This window comes from Bos grunniens, chromosome 13 (genome assembly GCF_055505025.1).
Source record: "Bos grunniens cultivar Pamir isolate PY7600 chromosome 13, Bosgru_T2T1.0, whole genome shotgun sequence".
NCBI lineage: Eukaryota > Metazoa > Chordata > Mammalia > Artiodactyla > Bovidae > Bos > Bos grunniens.
The window spans coordinates 13,480,736-13,502,599 of record NC_141177.1 but is presented as its reverse complement, the minus strand read 5'-3'; the positions used below and the strand labels follow the sequence as shown (position 1 = coordinate 13,502,599).

The 21,864-nt window shown below is 43.9% G+C and overlaps 1 protein-coding gene across 28 annotated transcripts in view; it reads right to left on the bottom strand.

Moving 5' to 3' along the window:
* Positions 1–21,864, bottom strand: part of CHD6 (chromodomain helicase DNA binding protein 6) — a 201,175-nt gene that overhangs the window by 60,418 nt on the left and 118,893 nt on the right. For 27 of the 28 annotated variants that reach the window (XR_015139022.1, XM_086331791.1, XM_086331800.1 and 24 more), the window contains 5 exons: positions 21,670–21,846; positions 20,922–21,065; positions 17,733–17,988; positions 16,541–16,751; positions 6,179–6,374 (listed from right to left, as the gene is read on the bottom strand). Coding sequence is in view for 26 of the 28 variants with exons in the window: in XM_086331791.1 (XP_086187917.1) it covers positions 6,179–6,374; positions 16,541–16,751; positions 17,733–17,988; positions 20,922–21,065; positions 21,670–21,846 (984 nt within the window). In the remaining 2 variants the exon portion in view is untranslated. The remainder of the gene's footprint in view (positions 1–6,178; positions 6,375–16,540; positions 16,752–17,732; positions 17,989–20,921; positions 21,066–21,669; positions 21,847–21,864) is intronic. The other variant, XM_086331803.1, reaches the window with a different exon arrangement.

Here is a 21,864-nt window from a genome sequence, read left to right as displayed (position 1 = left end):
TTACTGAAGATAACAGGGTGAATTCTGTCCCATTTAAGAGCTTGTCATTTCACAATTCATACACTCCTTATTTTCCTTATCAGAACTCACACACACACACACACAAAACTTGGTAGAAAGAGGAACATTCAGAACTAAGGCAGCAACTGAGATGAAGTCCAAACGAAACACATTACAAACACAGAACCTCTGCTGGAGTCAGGCCCCTGTCCCAGGCAGTGGTGCTACCCCTTCACCCCACAACCTCCACCCAGGGGAAATCAGAGCTCCAGTGCTCCTGCATGATTTGAGAGCTCGTAGGTTTTCTCTACTTTTTAATACCAAGAGCCTCTGAGAAACATACGAGATACAAGTAGTCATGTTCAGAAAAATTTTAAATGGGTACAGATCCCAATGACTGCGATGGGAAGACAGAGGGAGTCTCAGATTTCCAACTGATTCCAGCCCTCAATTCACGGTGCTTAGGTGCAAGTCTAGAACCTTATATCACGTCTCTACAATCACATGAAAATTCAAAGGTCGATATGAAGAACCAGGCAAGCTGTTCCTTCCTCTCTTGACCCTTATACTACTTCTTCAAATGATTAGCTCTATGACATTTTAAAGGCATGTTTTAAAAAATCCTTTAAAATACTACTTGTACCTTAAAGAAAATTTACATCATCAGAGAGGTTAAAAGAATTTCCCAGAGTGCCCTCTAACTCAAGCACTGTGAGCATGCTGGGATACTCTGCCAGTTCATGACACACATGAGTTACATCTCAAACCCAGCGATTTGACGTTTCTCCTGGTACTCTGTAGTCTGTGTCCGCGGGCTACCTACTCATCAGAGGAGGACTCAGGGGCCCTCAGTGCAGTATGAACCAGGGCCCCAGGAAGCTGCCTCCCTTCAGCCATCTCCTTTGCAGGCCTACTTTGGAATCTGAAATTTCCAGCTCCAGACTTATTTCTGGGGGAAAGGCACATTCCCTCTGACAATGGAAACATCTCTGGGGAAGAGCACAGGTGTCGGCCCACCACGCTGTGTTTCCACTGTGTGGTTCCAAAGCCCCGCACGCTTCTGCTTCCCCAGGGCCTGGCCTTGTGTGGAGCACTCCTAAAAGCGTCTCTTGGTCAGGCAAGAGCTGGCTCAGGACAGGAAAGAAGGAGAGGTGAGCGAACAGCCTGGGAAAAGGGAGCTTTGGGGCAGCAGAAAAGAGGAGCAGGGGGTGAGATGGAGAGTACACTGAAGACAGGGGCAGGAGAGACCTCAGAGGAGCTTGGCTCACTTAATCGGGGACTCACGCTCTACCGTGAGCACCTCCATCTGTGTCAGGGGTGCCACCAGCGCTCCCCCCACTCTAAGAGGCCACACACCTTGTCCCCTCTGTCTGGAACATTCTTCCTACTGATTTTGTATCCTAAGATTCCCACTCCCACCATTTGGATCTCCCCCAAGATGTCACCCTCCTGAAGAAGGCTTCCTAGGCTACCCTCTGAATCAGGGCGCCCAACCCCCATCACTCGTGTCCTCTTACCCTGTGTGGTCTCTGTGTATCGCTGTCTGGACCGTATGACTTATTCTTCCCTGTTTATTGTCTGCTTCCCCCACTAAGACGAAGGCTCCAAGAGAGCACACGCCACGGGTCTTGCTCACTGCTGTGTCTTTGGCAATTTAAACATGCCCGGCACATTCTGGCACATCGCAGCATTCAATAAACAGTCACTGAGCACCTGGGCCACATAACGGAGCAGTCACAAAGTCTTCCTTTCTTCTAGCAAAGAAAAGTGAACTCGATGCAGTTCAGTCCTCCAAGTCACGGGCACGCACACTATCAGTATCAAGAGGTGGTTCCAGCAGAGGCAACGGCCACCAGGGACGAGCCCCTCTCCCCACCCAGAGCAGAGTGTCAGGTCCCCGCTCCTCTGGCTGGGTTCCCTCCTCCCTTCCCAACCCTCTGCAGAGGCCGCATCACCTGTGGTGTGCTCTCCGCCAGGATGCCCGCACCCAGGCTTCCTGAATTCCCCCCTTTGGGGCTTATCCACAGGAAGGACGGGACCCGGGCCACCTTACCACTGTTACCATGCAGCCTCTGCAAGGGTGGCATGTGCCCTCAGGGCTGGAGTGGCATTGGCTTTTTAAAACACATATATTTCTCGAGCAAGTCCTAAAACATATATATTTCTCTAGTTCAATCCCCAAAGCACAGAAAGCTCCAGCAAAAAGAACAGAAGGCTGAATGAATGAACTTTCAATAATCGTCAATGAAAAAGCACTGAAGAGGCAACACTGCGCTCTGACTTGGGCTGAGTTTTCAGACAGTGCAGCTCTGTTTCACGGCCATGGACGCTGGCTTGTCTGCAGCCCTGCCCTGGGGACTCGGGCTGACTTCAGCCGAGCCCAATCGCCCTGCCACTCCCGCCCCATCCCAACCTGGTCAGCTTCCTTGTCGAGGCTCAGAGGGGGTCTGCCTAGGATCAGTCGAGAAGCAGTATGCTAGCAATCCTTGCCTCCCCACATTGCCCCGACTCTGGAGGAGCACAGACCGCACCAGATCTGCCCAGGCTGTTTGAGATCACAGTGAACCCTGAAGCTCACTATCTGAACTTGACCTCTGGAGCTATGCTAAAATTTCACTGGCATAGAAGGTAAGACCATGTTCATATGGGACTCTCTTTTTGTGGTCCTGATACTTTTATCAGGTAGAACGTGCTTCAATCCACTCGTAAAGGAATGTTCTATGCCACACCCGTTTTCCAAGAAGAATATGATCATCTTTAATCAGGGTAGGAATTGTGGCTCTTCAATAACCATGAAGAACTACAGATGACCAAAACCTCTCACTCATATACAGAAAATGTCAGAATATGGGCATATGTGTGAACGACTGTGTGTGTTGATATGACCTAACTGGCTAGCAAGGGCAGTACCCGGGAACGGTCAGGTTGAGTTTTCTGCTCTGTTAGGGACAGGAATGCATTTCACCGATGTTCACAGCTGATTTAGCTGCAGTCCTGTGAACCACACGCTGGTCTCGGCACCCCAGTCTCCAGACTTTGTTTTCTATATCACATTCCCAGCATGTGGGTGAAGGGTAAATGCCAGGGAGACTGTGCTGAATGCGCATGGTTTTGGGGGGCATAGTCTCAGCCCTTGTACTCCCCTTCCCATGCCAGGCAAGCCAAAAACACCCTGCTCCATCTCTGGGGGGCAACTCAGAACAGCCCACCAATAACCACAGACCCAGCTCCCTACCCTAAAATTACTCTATGCATTCCAATTCTTTCATTTCTACCTAGTCTGATCAGATGTCTCAAAAACAAAGGAGAGCTCTCCCTTGGTTACAAAAATGTAAATAAAAATAATCCCAAAGGCAGCCAGTCTGGGAGACCACAAGTTGAGGAATTCTAACTCTAACATGGACCTGGGGCTGTTCATTGACACCGTCATTCATGATCTTCTGCACGTTCTTGGACAAGTGCCTGCCTGAATCGTCCGAGTGCTCACGGTCCTTGTTTCTCCACCAAGGCTGAGTATTAGAGGAAGTTCAGAAGCTGACTCAGCATATGAAACCCTCACACAACCCAACTTCAGTCTGGACATCCCCACTCATTCCTTGACTCATCTCTTGCGACTCCCCCAGCAGTGGACACTAACAATGGCCATTCCAAAGCTGCTCCCTTCTCCCTGTGAGAGCCCTGCCCACCCCATCTGACCAGACCAATCCATCACCTGAGGGGTGACTGATGTACCGCCTTCAGGCCTAGACATTCTCACTCTTGCTCATTCCATTTTTGGCACTGCACCATCAATGTCTAGATGCCTCTGGCTGTGACCCATCTCTAAATGCCAGCCCTATGCTTTTACTTTCCTTTTGCAAGTCCTTCAGGCGTGCCCAGCTAACAGAGCCTCCAAATGGCCCCCACCACCGGCCCAGGTACCGAGCCTCATCGTCAGGTGAGCTCTGTGAAGGAGCACGGAACTTTACAGCTGTTGAGAACTTACGACTTAAGGAATCATCTGCTTCAGGGTTGGCAAACATCTTCTCTAAGAGTAAATATTTCAGATGCTTTGGGCTATGAGGGCCCTGTTGCAACACTCAACTCTGCTACTGTAACATGAAAGCAACCAGAGATAACACAGACACAAATGCGTGGGGTTACAGTCCAATCAAACTACTTTTAAAAACAGGCAGCTAGCCCACAGGCAGTAGTCTCCTGCCCCCATTAGGTTCCTGCTGCTGACCTTGTCAAATACTAGTTTCTACCGATTTTAGGCACCATGGTTTTGAGTATGTTAACTCCTTTAAAACTTGGTGATTCATTATATCTAGCAACTCTTTTTTTTTTTTTTTTTTGGTGGCCTCGCAGCTTGTGGGATCTTTGTTTCCCCAACAGGGATGGTACCTGCGCCCCCTGCATTGGAAGCACAAAGTTATTATCACTGGACCTGCCAGCAAACTTCGGCAGCTCATCCTGGACCCAAATATCCTATCACCAGCAGAAAGGCCTGATGGTGAGCTGCTCGTTGGATGCTGAACAATGTGCCACAAAACTTGTTTTACGATGATTTTTTACCCCTGAGTTTTATCCAGTTGTCACCAACACGATAATTCAGAGCATTGCTATTTTAACTAGGAGACTGTTTTCTTCCAATAAAATGCTATTTGGAAACTCGTTAAATGAAAAGGATAGAGCAGACTGATTCTGTGTGACGTGGTGGGCAGGGAAGAAGCCAGATACCCATCACCTTAGCTCCCTTTCCCTGCATCCCTTCCCTGGCAGTACCCTCTAGGGCACCTCTTCAGTTTGGTGAAACAGCAGCCTTCAAGCTTCTCCTATCAGTCACTCTTATCAGTATCAGGAAACAGGCTCTGAGGTCCCGCTGTTCTCCCCACCACATACTCATACTCTGAGGGTCAGCAGATATTCCAGGAGCCAATACACAGTGGGATGAAGCGTGTCATTAATGGTAATGGATGCAACTCTGGGATCTAAAATGGTCTTCTTGACAAGTCAGAATCTTTTGGACTGACTTATTGTGCAATCTAGCTAAAATGTCATTTTTTTCTGAACCAGAAGGATCAGCTCTGTCGTTTTCTTGTTTGTTTACATTTGCTTTTAAAATGCATTAACTCCAACCCTTGCAAGCCAGTCATTTTTTAAAACCAAACATTATTCAGTTTGGTTAGAAAGAACAAATTTAATCTGCAAATACAGTTAAGTCCCCTACAGGTGAACCTTCCGGTGGTGAGCTTTCAAAGATGTGAACACGCGTCTGGTTCCAGCAGGAACCAGAACCTGTGTGAAGCTCCGCCTCCTACTGCTGGCGGCCCTTCAGCTCTGCCATCTCCCTCCTCTGCCTCCTCCAGTCAGTAATTCTTCTTGCCCATTCGCTCGGTGCCAAGCCCTGTAAGCCAGCTGCTGTACTATACTACTGTACTTTTCAAGGCACTGCAGTATAAGATTAAAAATATTTCCTCTATTTTCTGTGCTTGTTTGTTTTTATTAGCTATTATTTGTGTGAAAAGTTATAAACCTATCGCATCACAGTACTATACAGCTGAATGTGTTAGTTGGGTACCTGTGGTAACTCTGTTGGACTTAACAAACAAATTGGACTTACAAACGCGCTCTTGGAAATGAACTCATTCATATGTAGTAGGGGACCCAAACTTAACTGGCCACACTGACTCTAATGTGCTACATTAAGTGGGGAGCAAAGGAACTAATGAGGATGCCTCAGTCACCCCAGCCACACCAGGGAACCTTCCCACACCTCTGGGTCATCTTCATGTGCTGTAAACGACATCCAACTACCTCACAACCGAAGTGAGTGAAAATGCCAGAATCAATCCATATGTCAAGAATTAGAAAATTACTCAAGCTTAGTATCTTTCTTTATATGTCTGATAATAACAATGAAGAGTAGCTCTACTCTACATTTTGGAGGCTACCACTGTGAAATACCATTTGATTTATCATAAAAGAAAAAAAACCACTCTGATTAGTGGGAAGGCTCGACATTCACTTCCTCCTTAGTTGTGCCCCCGGACCGAGGCCCTGAGCCTGCCACCCGGCCAATGCTGCAGCAGTAGCATGGAGCATGGCAGACTCTCTCTGCAGCCAAGCCAGGCCCTGTCGTGAGGTGCTCAGATTCAGGGACAGCTAAGGCAAACAGCAATCATCCTATGGTTACCTGCAAGTCATTTTGTGGGTTCCAGTCTGAATCAAATATGATGCAGGTATCGGCAGCTGTGAGATTGATCCCCAGGCCTCCCGCTCGCGTGCACAGAAGAAAGACAAAGCGGTCTGAGTCTGGCTTACAGAACCGGTCGATGGCTGCCTGGCGCAGGTTTCCCCGTACTCGCCCATCAATTCGCTCATAGGTGTATCTGAGGGGACCCAAACGAACGAAAGCCCAGGTGTTAATCATGACTTCAGTGGAGAACAGGCAACAACGCAGGAAGCTGGTGACTAACGGCCTTACACCCCTCACTTCTACGTATGGACCCAGTGTCAGCAGTCTAGAAAGAATCCCCCCTCTCTGTATGCAGCAGGGCAGACACCTGAAACCGCGCTGCAAAATGTACCCCCTCTCAAAACAAACAGAAACCAAACCAAAACAAAAAACCAGCCACAGACTACAGAGGACTAGAGGAGCTGTAAACAAGTATCAATCCCCACTGCCTGGGCAAATTTACTCTCGGTGTTTCCCAATTTTCTTGTACTGAATCTAATCATAAGATCGGGAAAGAAAAATAAAAGCCTCAACCATCTTTTAGTTGAGCATGTAGCATGGAATCAGAGTTCGAATCAGGCTCTATCTGCTTTTGGATGGACTGAGAATGGGAGGAAGACAGTATGGACAGGCTGTCTTGTTACGTCTCAGTTGGTCATTTCTACCCTAACAGTTCCTCGAGGTTCTAGAAGCAGAAAGCAACGCCTCCAAGTTTATAGCTGAAACCAAGGTCTTGTGGGCAATATGTTGCCAAGCACATAGGGAGAAATCCTAAGAAAGGTTTCTGAGCTGAGTCAGGTTGGAAAGAAGCCAGAAGAATTTTTAGAGGAAAATACAGTGAGGAAATAAAACTGAAAGTTATTAAGAAGGCACATACCTGTGTGGAAAGTTAAGAAATAAAGGTGGACAGCATTGAGTAGGAGAAGGTAAGAGAGTAATTACTTTGGGAGCCTAGAACCACCTTCAAAAAATCAAAAGGTACGTTTAGGATGGAGATCGTGTAATTAGCACAGAATTAAAACAATGCCAATCTGGGTAGCTGCTGAGTCTTATCTTTTCTTATCTACCCCTTGACAATGGACAAATTAATATGAGGATGCTACCCTGGGCCCAATTTTGACCAACAAGTAAGAACTGGTTGGTTAAGTATAAGTAATAGGAACCAAGTGAGAAAAGAATCAAGTTACCCTAGACTCCACCATAGCCAAGAACGTGAATCCTGATGAAAATCTCAGTAGCCCAGAATCTGGGAAACTAGATTGCTAAAAATGGAGATTAATGACTGGTAAGAGACTAAGGACAGATCCTGAGGGGTAGACAGCTCTGGGTGGGGGTGGCTCTAGATAACTAAATTTGGTGATATAACCCTGCCGTCTTTGAAAGTGAAAGTGTCAGTCACCCAGTCATGTCTGACTCTGCGACCCCATGGGCTGTAGCCTGCCAGGTTCCTCTGTCCACAGGATTCTCCAGGCAAGAATACTGGAGTGGGTAACCATTTCCTTCTCCAGGGGATCTTCCCAACCCAGCGATGGGACCTGGGTCTCCTGCACTGTAGGCAGAATCTTTACCATCTGAGCCACCAGGGAAGAGGAAAATCCACACGAGAAATCACCCAAGGAAATACAGGGAGAGACACCAGACCAACTCAGGCTCAGAAGGGAGATGTACAAGGCAAAGAGCCAAGTCCAGAAACCGCCTTCCCTTCACGAAGCTGTAGTGCACCCCCATCTGGAATTACAGGTGCAGAGCTTTCCTTTCTTCTTCTTTTTTAATGCAATTAATTTAAGAATAATACATGAGGCGATAGAAGCAAATAAATAAATAAAACACAGTACAGGATTGTCATGAAGGTAGGCTAAGGAGATTCTGTCTTATACTAAAAGCTAATGGTCATAAGTTGAATTCTACAAAACTATGAAGCAATTAGATATATTATCATTGTTATTTACAACAGCCACAGCAACAATATTCACAGCAAGCTCTGAAGTGTCAAGCTCGGTGCCAGGCGCTGTGATACATGCATTCTTTATATTCACTTCTTGTAATAATCCCATGAGGTAGTTTCCCATTTTACATTTCAGAAAACATCAAAAACAAACAAACAAACAACCCCCAAAGACAAAATGACCCTCAAACAACATAACCTGCTCGGTCACCTAGCTGGTGAGTGAGATCCCTCTGACTCAGAGTCCACCCTCTTAGTCAGGTTGCTCTGTGGCCTTCATAATGTACCCTACGTGTCCATGCAGCAGGAAGATTTCCCTAACAACTTAGAAGAGAAAATTAAAGATAAAGAAGCACCTCTGGAAACCAGTTAATTCTAGTAGAAGGTGAGAACAGACGCTACAGGCATCAAACTGGCTGTGATGAACCGATGCCCTGAGGACCTGCCCTGAGTTACTCCTACATTTGGCTGCGTGTGTGACGCACTGGGCAGTGGAAGCAGCACAGCGCGTGGAGTCGGAAGGCAGGACTGAGATTCAGTTGAACGCTGGCTGCCAGCGCCCCAGCATCACACGTGTGCACAGTCAGTGCTGCAGGCACAGAGCACTCGATGTTCTTTGACAAGACACCCCTCAAGCATCAGAGAGGAGCCAGATGCCCGAGGATCTGAGTGAGGCAGGGAACGAGCATCGTATTAAGGAGGCGGAGAAACCAATAAATAGTGATGATATGGTTCGGCAATCACTTAGGGAAAACATTCCCATAAAATTAGGTAGTGTTTTGGCCAGAGATGATAGAACATAGTTTTAGAAATTGTCCAGGATGAGTGGAACATTACTTCTCATTTCTATCACTTACTCGGTTTTGAGGGAGTGTGCTCAAAGAACACAAAACTGCAGTAAAAATCCAGTGATTTGAGAGTTCAATTAAATCGTTCCTCACTCCCCTGACTTCTGAGCCAGATCCTTTCGCTCTTGCCCGTACCCCTGTACGAGTATGGCACAGAATTAAATGGGAACAAAACCAAATTGACAGCTGGCGTGGCGACGAGGCTCAGGAACAAAGAAAATCTCGAGGGCTAGTAAGTCTGAATGAGGAAATTACAGACATCATAAAATTTTCCACACCAAACATTGGTATAGCAGTTAACCCTCTGTGTCAACTGCATTCTGAGTGAAATCCCTAGGAGTTGATGTGGTTCATCAAACGGTAATTCTGAGTCGCTGTCAAACATCAACAAGAAGCAGGTGGCACTCTGGAAAACCTCTGTGTGTTTGGGAGGGAGGGAGGGGGACAAAAACTCGCTTTTGGCACAACAGGAAATGCTGACCTCAGAAGGCCTGAAGGGAAATGAACAATCTCGTCTCCCAGCAATAACCCAGCTGGAAAAAATAAAGACTGGGAAAAAAAAAAAAAAAAAAACACCACAACACAACCATTCATGATTGCCATAAACATATAAAATTCTTACAACTAATCTAAATAAGAAATACATGGGACTTGGCAACATGACACTAGGGGTCATGGTGGTTTGGTCACCAAGTCCCTACAGAGGTCCCAGCAGAAGGCTGGTCCTTATAAATATTTACTGAATCAACGGTGTATACAAAAGACCTGAGGGACGGCAGTGAATATCAAGTTCTTCAATGATGCAAAGATGTCAGTCCCACCCTACAACATGTGTAAGAGCTGATCAAAATCTCAACAAATGGATATAGCTATACATAGATAAATACAGATATGTAAATGTGTAATCTTTTTTTGGGAGCGAGGACTGGAGTAGTAAATACATTAAAAAAGAATAAGTCTGAAGTTCATCTGCAATAATATTGAAAATATTAAATTGCAAATAATATTGCAAAGCAATAGAAATACTGATCAAAAGAATAGAAAGGTTACATATTACACCCAATATATATAATATCTCATTATGTTTTATGGATAGTGTCTTATATAAATGGGAAAAAGATGAACTACTTAATAAACAGAAAATCAGACATATTTGGAAATAAATTAAATTAGACCCCCCCCATTAATGTCATTTACCAAAACTGTAGAAGGACTGAAGACTGAAATGTAAAAAAATGAAATAAACCAAAGAAATCCAATTAAAGATTCTGAATTAACATACACATTTAACTCTTGTATCTCCTCAAATGTTTAAAATGATAAGTAAAGGGAGTTTTTTAATGCATAATAATACTCTCCCCCAAATAAACCTACAAATAGAATACAAGAAGCTATAATAAAATTCTGGAAGTTGTAAAATAAATCAAGTGATACCTGATTCAAAGAAATCCCAGGTGAGAAAGAGCCTAATTCAACATGGCAGAATATCCAAGGGATCAGGCACTGGTGGCACTAGGTGCCCTGAAAGTGGGGATGCAAAGAGTCTGAACATAAGAGAACTAACTAGTTGAATATCTGCTGAAGTATCTACTAGCCTACAGATCACCCACCTCAGCCTTGAGAGTGAAAAAAGACCTGTAGCTTTCTCTACCTAGGAAATATCACACAGTAAAAGGCAGAGGTCTTACACTAAAAAAGGGAAGGAGGAAAGAAAGAGATATTGAGACTTCCTACCTCTCTCCACCCCTTCCCCACAAGTCAGCTCCAAGTCCAATTAAGTTCCCACCCTTTGGGCAGGAGAGAGGAAGAAAAGAATCCAAAGCACTGACTCTGGAGGCGCCTCAGTGAAATGGCCCACCTAGACGGACAGCATTCGCAGATGGAGAGGAAGGGAGCCAACACGCCGGCCCACAGGCCCCGAGCTTCTCGTCTCTGGATGGTGCCTACCATCAGGCAGCCAAACCAGACATCTGAGGAAAGCCTCTGACCTGAAACACGAAGGCTTTGCTTCTGGTGTGGAGGGGCAAGGTCCTAACACACTAACCCTCCAGTAAATAACCGCAAGACCCTGGCAAAATACAGAAACAAACAAGTGAACAGAAAAACCTACCTGAGTTCAGGAAAGCAAGCAGATTTGGGGAAACAACAGGAATCTGTGGTTTTGGCCATGGGGGGAAGCAGGAGTTATGGCAAAGGTGCAGGACAGCTACACATCTTGATGAGACGCCACTGTCTTTCTGGCCAGCGGCACCAAGGACAGCAGTCTGGGGCAGCTAGGACCACCAGAGAGTGAGAGGGGACCTCCAGAAGGGACGGAGATGGTGAACCCCAAACTCTGGGTATAATGGCACCCCACTCCAGTACTCTTGCCTGGAAAATCCCATGGGCGGAGGAGCTGCAGTCCTACCTACCAGGCTGCAGTCCATGGGGTCGCTAAGAGTCGGACCTGGCTGAGCGACTTCATTTTCACCCTTCACTTTCATGCACTAGAGAAGGAAATGGCAACCCACTCCAGTGTTCTTGCCTGAAGAATCCCAGGGACAGGGGAGCCTGTTGGGCTGCCATCTACGGGGTCACACAGAGTTGGACACAACTGAAGAATCCCAGGGACAGGGAGGCCTGGCGTGCTGTGATTCATGGGGTCACAAAGAGTCGGACACGACTGAGCGACTGATCTGATCTGATCTGATCTGAAGCGACTCAACAGCAGTAGCAGCAAGGGTCTGGCTGACCTCTGAGGCGCACACACTTGGGGCAAGCTGAAAGCAGTCTGAGCTGAGACTAGACCTGCCAGATGCCAACAGCCTTTGCACTTTGAGACTCACCTCCTTAACTGCCCCCAAATAGAAACCATCAACACCTCACAGCAATGTAACAGAATCCTATATCTCCATAACAAAAATGTTCACAATGTCCAGGGGAAACGTAACCCATTCTCAAAGGAACAGACAACAGATGTCAAATCTGAGATGTTCTGATGCTCAGACAAGACCTTTAAAGCAGCTCTTACAATCATGTTCAGTGAAGTAAAGACATGTACATGATGAGTGGAAAGATAGGAAATAAGAGCAGAGAAACCACACATCACACTAAGAAACAAATGGAAATCTCAGAACTAAAATACAATCTCTAATATAACGAAACCAATGGCATAATAAGCATGATGGAAAAGACAGACGAAAAGAGTCAGTGAACTTGAAGACAGATAATTCAAAACAAAAGGAGAGAGAGAAAAAGGACTAGAAAAAGAATAATAATAAAAAAGAAAGAACAGAGCCTAGGAACTTAAAGGTCAAATATAGAGGTAATTGGAATCTCACAGAGAAACATAAAAGTAGGGCAAAAGTAAAAAAAAAAAAAGAAATCAAAGAAATACTGACCAAAAGTTTCCTAAATTTGGTGAAAGATCTGCTTATGGATTTAAGGAGGTCAGTGAACTCTGCACAGGATGAAATCCACACATTATAGTCAAGCTGCCACAAACTGAAAATTAAAAAGAAAATCTTAGTAGAGTAAAAAAATACATTATATACAGGGGAACAGCTACTTAAATGACTGCAAAACTTCTCATCAGAAACCACGGGGGTGAGAACATAGTGGAACAGTAGTTCAAAGTGCTGAAAAGAGGGAGGCAAAAAAAAAAAAGGCCAACCCAGAATTCTAATATGAAAGACAGAGACATCAACAAACAAAAAGAAAAAAATTTGACTTGAGGAAACAGACACTGTAGGAAGAATGAAAAAATAAAAATCTTTATCATCACTCATCTCAAAAGGACAAGACACTGAGCCTGTGGAATAACCAGCTGAGTGCTATAAAAACTGAAAAATTACAGAAGAAAACTCAGAAATTAAAGGTGTTCTACCAGAGGGAGATGGTGAAGGACAGGGAAGTCTGGTGTGCTGCAGTCCATGGGGTCACAAAGAGTCAGATCGCCTGAGTGACTGAACAGCAAAACCAGAGGCACAGCAAAACAGAGGTACAACAAGAAACAGAGGTACATAAAATGAGATGGAGAAGTAGAGAAAACAGGAAATCAGGTGATCAGAAGGTCTGACACATAAATAACAAAAGTTCCACAGATTGAAAGCAGACCAGAAAGAAATAATGAAAGATAAAATACAAGAAAACACCCCCTAGAACTGACAGAGTATAATTTGCCATGGAAAGACCTAAAATACATCCAGTTCAACAGATGCTATACAAAACCCAGTTCACTGTCAAATGTCACAGTACTGGGACAGAGGACAGATCAAAGCTTCTGAACAGAAAGATCATGTCGCATACACAGACCAGGAATCGGAAAGGCTTTGAACTTCTAGACAATCCTGGAAACTAGAAGAAATGGACTAACAACACCTTCGAAACTCTGTGGGAAAATTATTTCTAATCTACTATCTCAAACTCAGCCAAACCATTGCTCAATGGTGGGAGTGAACATTCTGACCAAGTCTCAGAACCCACGTATCATTCACCCCTTTGCAGAAGCTCTCAGAAGAGGTACACAGGGTCCACCAGCAAGACTAGACTCAAGAGGAAAGGAAAAGAAAGCTGCCAGAGTGCTGAAGGAAGGGAGATCACAGATGGTGACTGAGCACCAGGCAGGAGGGGTAAGTGGGCGGAGAGGAAGAGACCAAAGGTCCCAGGAGAGATGGCTCAGACATGAAGCTGATGTGGCTGCACATAACAAAGGGAGATTCAGATGGCCACAATAAATTTTGGAGCTGAATTATAATGTGTATATTTAAAATTTCACACTGAATAAAAAAAAAAATTTATAGCTTCAGGAAAGATTAAAATCATGCAGGAAAGAAACAGTAAACAGCATACTACGTGGCTGAGCTGTAACGCATTATTTATATAAGTTGCAACAAACACTAAATATTAATTCAACCCAAAGTATTGCATGGCAGGATGGGAAGATGGGAGGACAGGAGGCACAGAGGTGGTAATTATGAGGGGCAGTGAAAGAAAGGAAATATTCATCTCCCATAATGAGAACAGATAATATTTAAAACTGAAGAAAAAAAAAGAAATTACAACTACTAACATTCTGTAAAGCTACAGCTATATATACCAAAAGAAAGTGCGTAAGGAGTTTAAAAGCTTCAGGTGGGGGGAAGCTGGGGTATGTGGTGCTATCAGGAAATGCTATTTTTCATAGGTCTAAAAGAATAATTTGCCTTGTCAAATTATGTGCATGTATAACTTTGATGAAAACAAAAAACTAAATTAAGAAGAGAAAAGTAATGGTGATATTAAGGCCAGAAGTCCCTGCTGGGTACAGAGCTTGGATGAAAAAAACCACTAAAGAATGAAAAGAAAAAAGCCGTAAAAAAATGAAAAGAAAAAAACTTCAGACTATTTATATGATACAGTTGAGCGGTGGGGGAAGTCTTTTTAAGCATGTTAATTTAAGCATAAATAAGCACTTAAGTTTATTTAAAGCAGTTTTAAGACTGGGAGATTTCTTATAAACTTTAAAACTTCTAAGAATAAAATAAATAAACAAAAACCCACAGCCATAAAGAAAAAGTCAAAAGCAACACTGGGGAAGCATTTGCACCATATTCTTAACAAGCGATTTTTATAAATTAATTAATAAACAAAAAGGCAAAGAGTAACAGAAAATGGGAGAGCATAAGCAATGCACAGAAGAGAAATATAAACAGCTAATAAACATAAAATATATTCACTCTCATTCATAATAATAAGTATAAATTAAAACAAGAGACCATAATTTTGGCTTATTGAATTAGCAGAGACTAAAAGGCAAAAACAGGATTGATCAGAGTATGAGGAAAAAAAGAGCATTCTCATACACCATGAAAAGGGAGATAAAAGTGTCTTTCCAGAGGGTGTTTTGGAAATACGTATTAAATGTTTTTAAAAATGTACATCAGAATTTATCCCAAGGAAATAACTGGCAACATTCACAGTGACTGCTAAATGATATTTAGAGTTCCTAAAAATGTTGAAAAACTGGAAACAACCTAAATAAGAGACTATCATTCAAATCATCAAAACTATGTTGTAGAAAAATAAAGCAAAAAACTCCATAATATATCAAATAAAAAGGTGAGTTACAATGCAGAATGTAGCATATGACCCCAATTCAAGCAAATCAACAACAAAACTAAATATACGTAGGCACAAAGAAAAGAGACTAAGAAGATAAATGTCCAAGTATGAATGGAGTTTTGAGCTGGTGGTGGTATTAAAAAGTGTCGCTATTTTCAAGAGCAACTATAATACTTAGGTAGTTTTAAAACAAAATGAGCAATAAGTGATAAAGGAGCTAAATAAAGACATTCGTACTTGGTAAAAGTTAATTACACTGTTACTCATTTGGGTGGGGGGGGGGAATCTCTTTAAAAAATCTTCAAACTAGTAGTTGTATATATTTTGAAAAGATAACTATATAAGAAGCAAGTATTCTGGCAATTCATCTAGAGTAAATTATTAAATACAAAACTGCTTTCTAGTTTTGATATATTCCTCAAAGAAAAAAAATAATGCAAGTCTCAAGAATTCTTTACCTAAATTAGATCTCCACTACAGGAGTCTGAGAAATTCTTTTAGTGCCTAATCTGATTTCAGAGAATTATTTATGTAATGTTAAATGTGAGAATAACCCATAGTTAAGTTGGTCATTTCCTTTAATTACTTTTTCTATAACTTCTCCTATGTTATAAGGAGAAACAGAATCTTCAAAGATCAGAACATGTAATACAATTGGGATTTGCCACGATGACTATATAAAAACAAAGAGGTACTCTAAACCTACCAATGCCTTAGCTAATAGTTTCTAAGATTTTGAGAAGTCTTTTAACATTAAGAATAAATTTTAAAAATGCATTTGCCATCTTCAGATCGTTGGTGGATCCCAATGGCTGGAAATGGATTGATATGGTGTAATGTAACAAATGCAGTACCCTCACAGAGCCCAAGCAACCCACATGATACCCCAGGCTTTCCACCTGCATCAGTAATGGAACCTAGGTTCAAGGAATTAGAGGAATATAAACAAGAAAATAAACTGGGATGCCACAGCTAGTGTATCATAAAACCTTAGAGGGTTGGCTGAGAAAAAACATAAAGCATCCCCAAGTTCAACTGTCAGCTGGAGCTCTTTTAGCAACTTGATATAGTGATGCTTTCCAGAGTTTATTTTTCTCATCACGGGGCGAGAAGGGGGTTGGCGGTGGGGGGAGTAAATACATTATTTTCTTAACCTTCTGTAATGCTATTTGAACTCTGTTTCTTAAAAGAATATAAATAAATATGCAAAATTTATTTTTTAAGCAAAGCAAAGGCTCCTATCATAGGAAATTCACTCTCAAGACACTTAAACCTGGCCATAAGATTCAACTCTGAATTTCAGCCAGTCTTTCAAGAGAAGATTCCTTTTCTCTATTTTCTAATGCTTTTTTGTTGTTAAAACATAATTTTTGAATGAATCAAAAAGGCAACAAAGAAAAGGAACTGCCTGCAGCACCTGATGCCCAGCTTTGACACAAGGCTCACCTTCTCTGGATGAGATAATCTTCCAGGATGTCGAGACAGCGCACCATCTGCGAGAAGATGAGCACTTTGTGGCCGCCAGCGATCAGCTTAGGGAGCAGTTTATCAATCAGCACCAGCTTCCCTGCGGCCTGGATCATGGCCTGCAGCTGAAAGTCCGGGGCATCGGGGCTGTGGGTTTTCCGGAAGTCCTCCAGAATTTTCTCCTCTGCCCCTGAAAAAGGATGCAACGAAAGTATTCTTTGAACAATCTGTATGGGCAAGTGACTTTCTGTTTGACAGAGCCTAGAAGAAACGGAGTGAACGGAGTGAGGCAGTGCGGTGTGTGTATCCCTGATCCACCCCCTCAACCATGGGCTCCACAGTAGGGGCACGACTGTCCTGCAGAGAACACAGGTGACGTGCTCTCCTGGGAGTCTGACTAGGTAGAGAAAGGATCTGAAATACCAAGCTGACTCAGGCAAGTAAATAAACCTTCACAGAAAGTTGACAAAAAGGAACTTCCCCGGTGGTCCAGTGGTTGAGAATCCACCTTCCAGTGCAGGGGATGTGGGTTTGATCCCTGACCCTACATGTTGTTGGGCAACTAAGCTTGCACACCCCAACTAGACAGGCCCATGTGCTGCAACTACCGAGCCCACGCCGCACAGTGAGAGAAGCCCCTGAGTACCCCAACTAGATAAAGTATGTGTCCTGTAATGAAGACTCAGCACAGCCTAAATAAACAAAGAAAAATTTTAAAAGCAGACAAAAAGACATACCTCTTGGACATAAACACTAGTGATCGGCAAGCCATTTGGGATTTAAAATTTCATCAAAAAGTTTTATTTAAAAAAAAAAAGCTTCCAACATGTTCTCTATCTAGTACAGTTAATTGTTAATTTATCTGCAGAGAGTTTTAATCTCACTGTGCCATGATCACTTTTTCAACGAAGTAAGACATCTCCCTGCTCCCAAGTGGGAAGTGTGGGCCAGACTGCAGGCCCACAAAGGACAGCTGTCATCATCTGTCTTCTGATGGGCAGAGAACTGGTTCAAAACGGGGCTCTGTGTACTCACTGGCCAGATCACTGATGCAGATCCACTGACCTCTTTGAACCTCAGTTTAATGCTTGGTAAGAAGGTCAGAATTCACACCCGAGTGTCTCATGGGGATCAATACGTCAGATGGACAGGCCTCCCCGCGCCCGCTCACCGCTGATCAGGTAGGGATGGTTGCAGCACTTCCTCAGCTCCATCATGGTGTTGATGAGGTTGGGCATGTTGTGCTGGTTGGCCCCCTTGCTCAGGAAGGAAAAGTTCTTCTCCAGGATGGCACGGTAGTACTTCTTCTGGATATTGGTCAGCTCTACTTCGATGATTGTCTCTTGCTTGGGAGCGAGGTTCTTTTCCACGTCATCTTTTAGCCGCCGAAGCATCATCGGTTTGAGGATAGACTGCAGTTTCTTCACCTGGCCAGGGAAACGAGACCTGTTTACCTGCCCGGATCCCCATTCAGTAATGGTTACTGGGGTGATTCCAACCTTCGCTACAGTCTCTTGAGCATCTAATCATGGAACTGCGGCAGCTGACTAAATGTAAGGTCAAGCCTGATGCCTGAACAGGAGGAGCTTACAGGAGGACTGAAAGGAAAAAAGGGATCTGGTTTTGATTCGCAAGCAATTACTGAGAACTCATGTGGGAACCTTATATAAAGGGAGAAAGATACAAAAGACAGGACCTCTTCTCCAGGATGGAGAAAACAAACCTCTCTCTCTGACATGCACTTGTATGGAGCAATTGCCTGAGGAATGTTTTCAGCCATGTTAGGAGGCACAAGTGATATATTACGAGGGGAAGATGTATATGCTGAAAGAACAGAGTAAGAAGCAGGGGAATCTGCGGGGTGGGCCAAATGGATGAAGGTGGTCAAAAGGCACACACTGCCAGTTATAAAATGAGTAAGTCCCGGGGATGTGATAGACGGCACAGTGACTACCGTTAGTAATACCATATTGTATATTTGAAAGTTGCTAAGAGTAAATCTTAAGACTTCTCATCACTAGAATAAAATTTACATATGTATGGGGAGGCAACTAGATTTACTGGTGTAATCACTTTACTATATACTACTATATCACTTCACTATACTACATATATTGAATTGTTACAAAGCACATCCGAATATAGTGTTGTACGTCATTTATATCTCAATTAAAAAAAAAGGCAGAGGCAATCTGGAAATGGATTCCTCTCGTATTTAAATAAAAGCAGCCAACAAGTTTGGGGGTAGTGATGTACACAGGGAATGCGGTAAGGTGACGCCTCCCACTCCATCAGGCAAGCTGTCATCTCAGGGGCACTTTTGAGCCTGACAGTCTTCTTTGCTATGATTTGTGTGTTCTTGCCCTAACAGACCAGGCCTGGACAGCAGATCTCTATGCACTTGACTGCACTGGCAAGTGCCCTCTCCCAAGAAGAGGGCAGAGACGGGATTCAAAGTCAAGGTACCTGAGTTCACCCTGAGCTAAAACCTGAGACCAGTGAGATTAATGCTGGTGGGAAAGTAAGAGGCAAGTACGAAAGATCAAGTTATAAAGAGCTGTTCAAAAATTTCAAAAGGGTAGATTCTGCACAAATAAGCTGTGGGTTGTGCCAATGCTTCCTGCTGAAATAAAGTGATTTCTAGAGAGTTTGATTTAAAGGAGTTACTTGAGCAGGTTTTAAACAACAAGGAATAGGCTTTACTTTGTAACCAGATGCTTTCTAAAACTTCTATTTACTAGGATTTAAAATATATAGACATTTGGGGCCATTTTTGTGGCTTTTCCCTAACAAACCCCAATCTTCAATCTAATCCATTTAATGAACGCTTTATTTTAGCAACCATGGAACTTAGGTATGTAATCCCCACAGGGATAAGGAATTACTACGTAAGAACCCAAAGGGGAAAGACACAGCTAGGGACTTGTGAAAAGACAGGGACAAATGCCAAGTCTGCCACATGCTGGGTTCAGCGTTCGCCCTTCACCTGGTTCGTACCTTGAATCATTTAGAGTATACTATATGCCAGACACTGTGCTGGTCAATACAACAAACACAACTTGGGAGGAGATGTGGGCCTTGTCCTCAAGGAGGTCATTGTCTAGGAAGAAGAGAAAATGCATACCACAAGATAAGTGCAACGGGAGAAGAGGAAGCATTTCTAACGGTCCAAAAACGGAGAGAGGGCTGGAGTTGGCTTTGCAAAGTTCAATAGATACTGCAAACGTCAAGAAGGGGAATGAAGTTTGATTACTCACTGCTCTCAAAGTCTGACTCGTCGCTGAAGTAGAAACAAACAGATTGGAACCACAGCATGTACTCTCGATATCTGTTAGTGAAATTCCCAAACTTTCTCCGTTCCCAAATTCTCTGCCCAGACCCACTCTCACGCCACTGCTAGATTAATTTAGCAGAACTAATTGTGTCGTTGCCACGATCAAAGCCTTGTGTTGCTTCTCTAATGCCCATCAAATCCTTCAACCTGTCTTTCAAGATGTTCCCACGATACAGTGCGGAACTCCTCCGGCTTCATACTCCACACTTCATCCCCAGCTCAGCCAGATGATCCCCTACCACTGAATAAATTCCATGGCTGCTGCTGATTGCTTTTTTTTCCCATGCAAAGTAGTCATTATCATCTCTATCTCTGCCTAATGAAAACTTACCCACCCTTTAAAGTTTATTTTCAAATTGTACTCTCTCCATGCAGTTGTTCCAAAGTCCTAAACAGATGTGACCTTTCTTGCCTTTTAAGTCCTCAGCTCTGTTCATTGTTCCTCTTGTGACCCTTACACCTGTCTGCCTTATTTCTGTAATGTCCAGTCGAGATTTCTACCCACTGTAGATAGATATTTATTAATGTTGGTTTGTTTTGAAACAGCTTTGAGTCCAATAAGCAAGACTCAGGACCACATCTTTGAAAACAGGAAATTGAGTTGATCTGGACAAAACTGGACCGACCAACTACTCTAATGTACACCTGCCTTCTGTTCCTCAAGAAAATGAGCCTGGAAACATGTTGCAGGAGGAGGGGCGAAGGATGAAGGAAGCAGAGGAGGAGGGAAGCATGGCCCTGAGGGCAGACGATGAACAAAATCACTAAAGTTATTTATACATGAGATTAGTGAAAGCAAGAGGCTGGAGATTAGGTATTTTGGATGCCGATTCATTTATTGTTTGGATAGAAACTGCTAATGATCAGTTGATCCTCCTCCACATAAATTAAATAAAGGAGGCGGTGCTCATTTTACCAGGGGTGTGAAAACTGGCTAACTCCTGTCCCCATGGTGACTTTGTTTTTCCCTTGATGGTGAAAGTAGCGATCACCTTGACTCCTCCAATCCTTCAGGCCCCTATTTACCTGCTCCTCTGTCTTCAGATCTCCAAACTCCTCCAAGAAAGCAGTCTCTGAAGGGAACTGCGATGGCTCCAGGAAGTTGAGCAGACTGAAGAGCTCCTCCACCGAGTTCTGCAAGGGCGTCCCCGTGAGCAGCACCTTATGCTCCTGCACAGATTCACAGCACGGGGAACAGGTCTGAGCCGCCAAGACAGCAGGTTTGGGTGGGAAAGTGACGCCAGGGCCTCTTGGGCTCAATTTGGGGGCAAGTTTGTTTTTGCTTTTATGACAACATCGAGTGATAACATCAACAAACAGATCAACCTTCCTTTTACATCCCTGAGTCCAGCAGCAATTCCATGTTAGCTAAAGCACCCACTCACTCATTCACATTCTGGAGGGCCTGCTAGCCACAGACTGGGCACTGCGCCAAGGCAGTGATGTTCAAGGCTATCATCTTTGGTACCAGATCATTCAGGGACCTGGAAACAAGCCAAAACAACACATTTCCTGGTCACAAATGCCATGGTACTTAAGATGCCCCTGGGTCCCTCTGGGAGTCAATCTGTGGAAAAGGTCAAATTGCCGACCCAGTTTATAACAACAACAACAAAAATTTGATTCCTGCACCATCGGAGGTACAAAGGACAAGAAGAAAATCTAGGGTAAACAGACTGTGCACAAGTAGGCTGCATGCAGATGGCTAGAGAACGCTTCCTCCACCGTGAACAGGAGGGGCCTGTGTTTACAGAAAGAGCTCGCCAACTCTCACCAGGGCCATGAGCTTCAGGCCCTCCAGAAGCTTGCAGTTCCTGTTCTTCAACCTGTGGGCTTCATCGATGATCACACAGCTCCAGTGAATCTTCTTCAGCTCTGGGCAGTCTGCCAGGATCATCTCAAATGTTGTAATGACAACATGGAACTTGAAGACACCTGACAGGGGGTTTCCCTGAGGATGACACAAGCA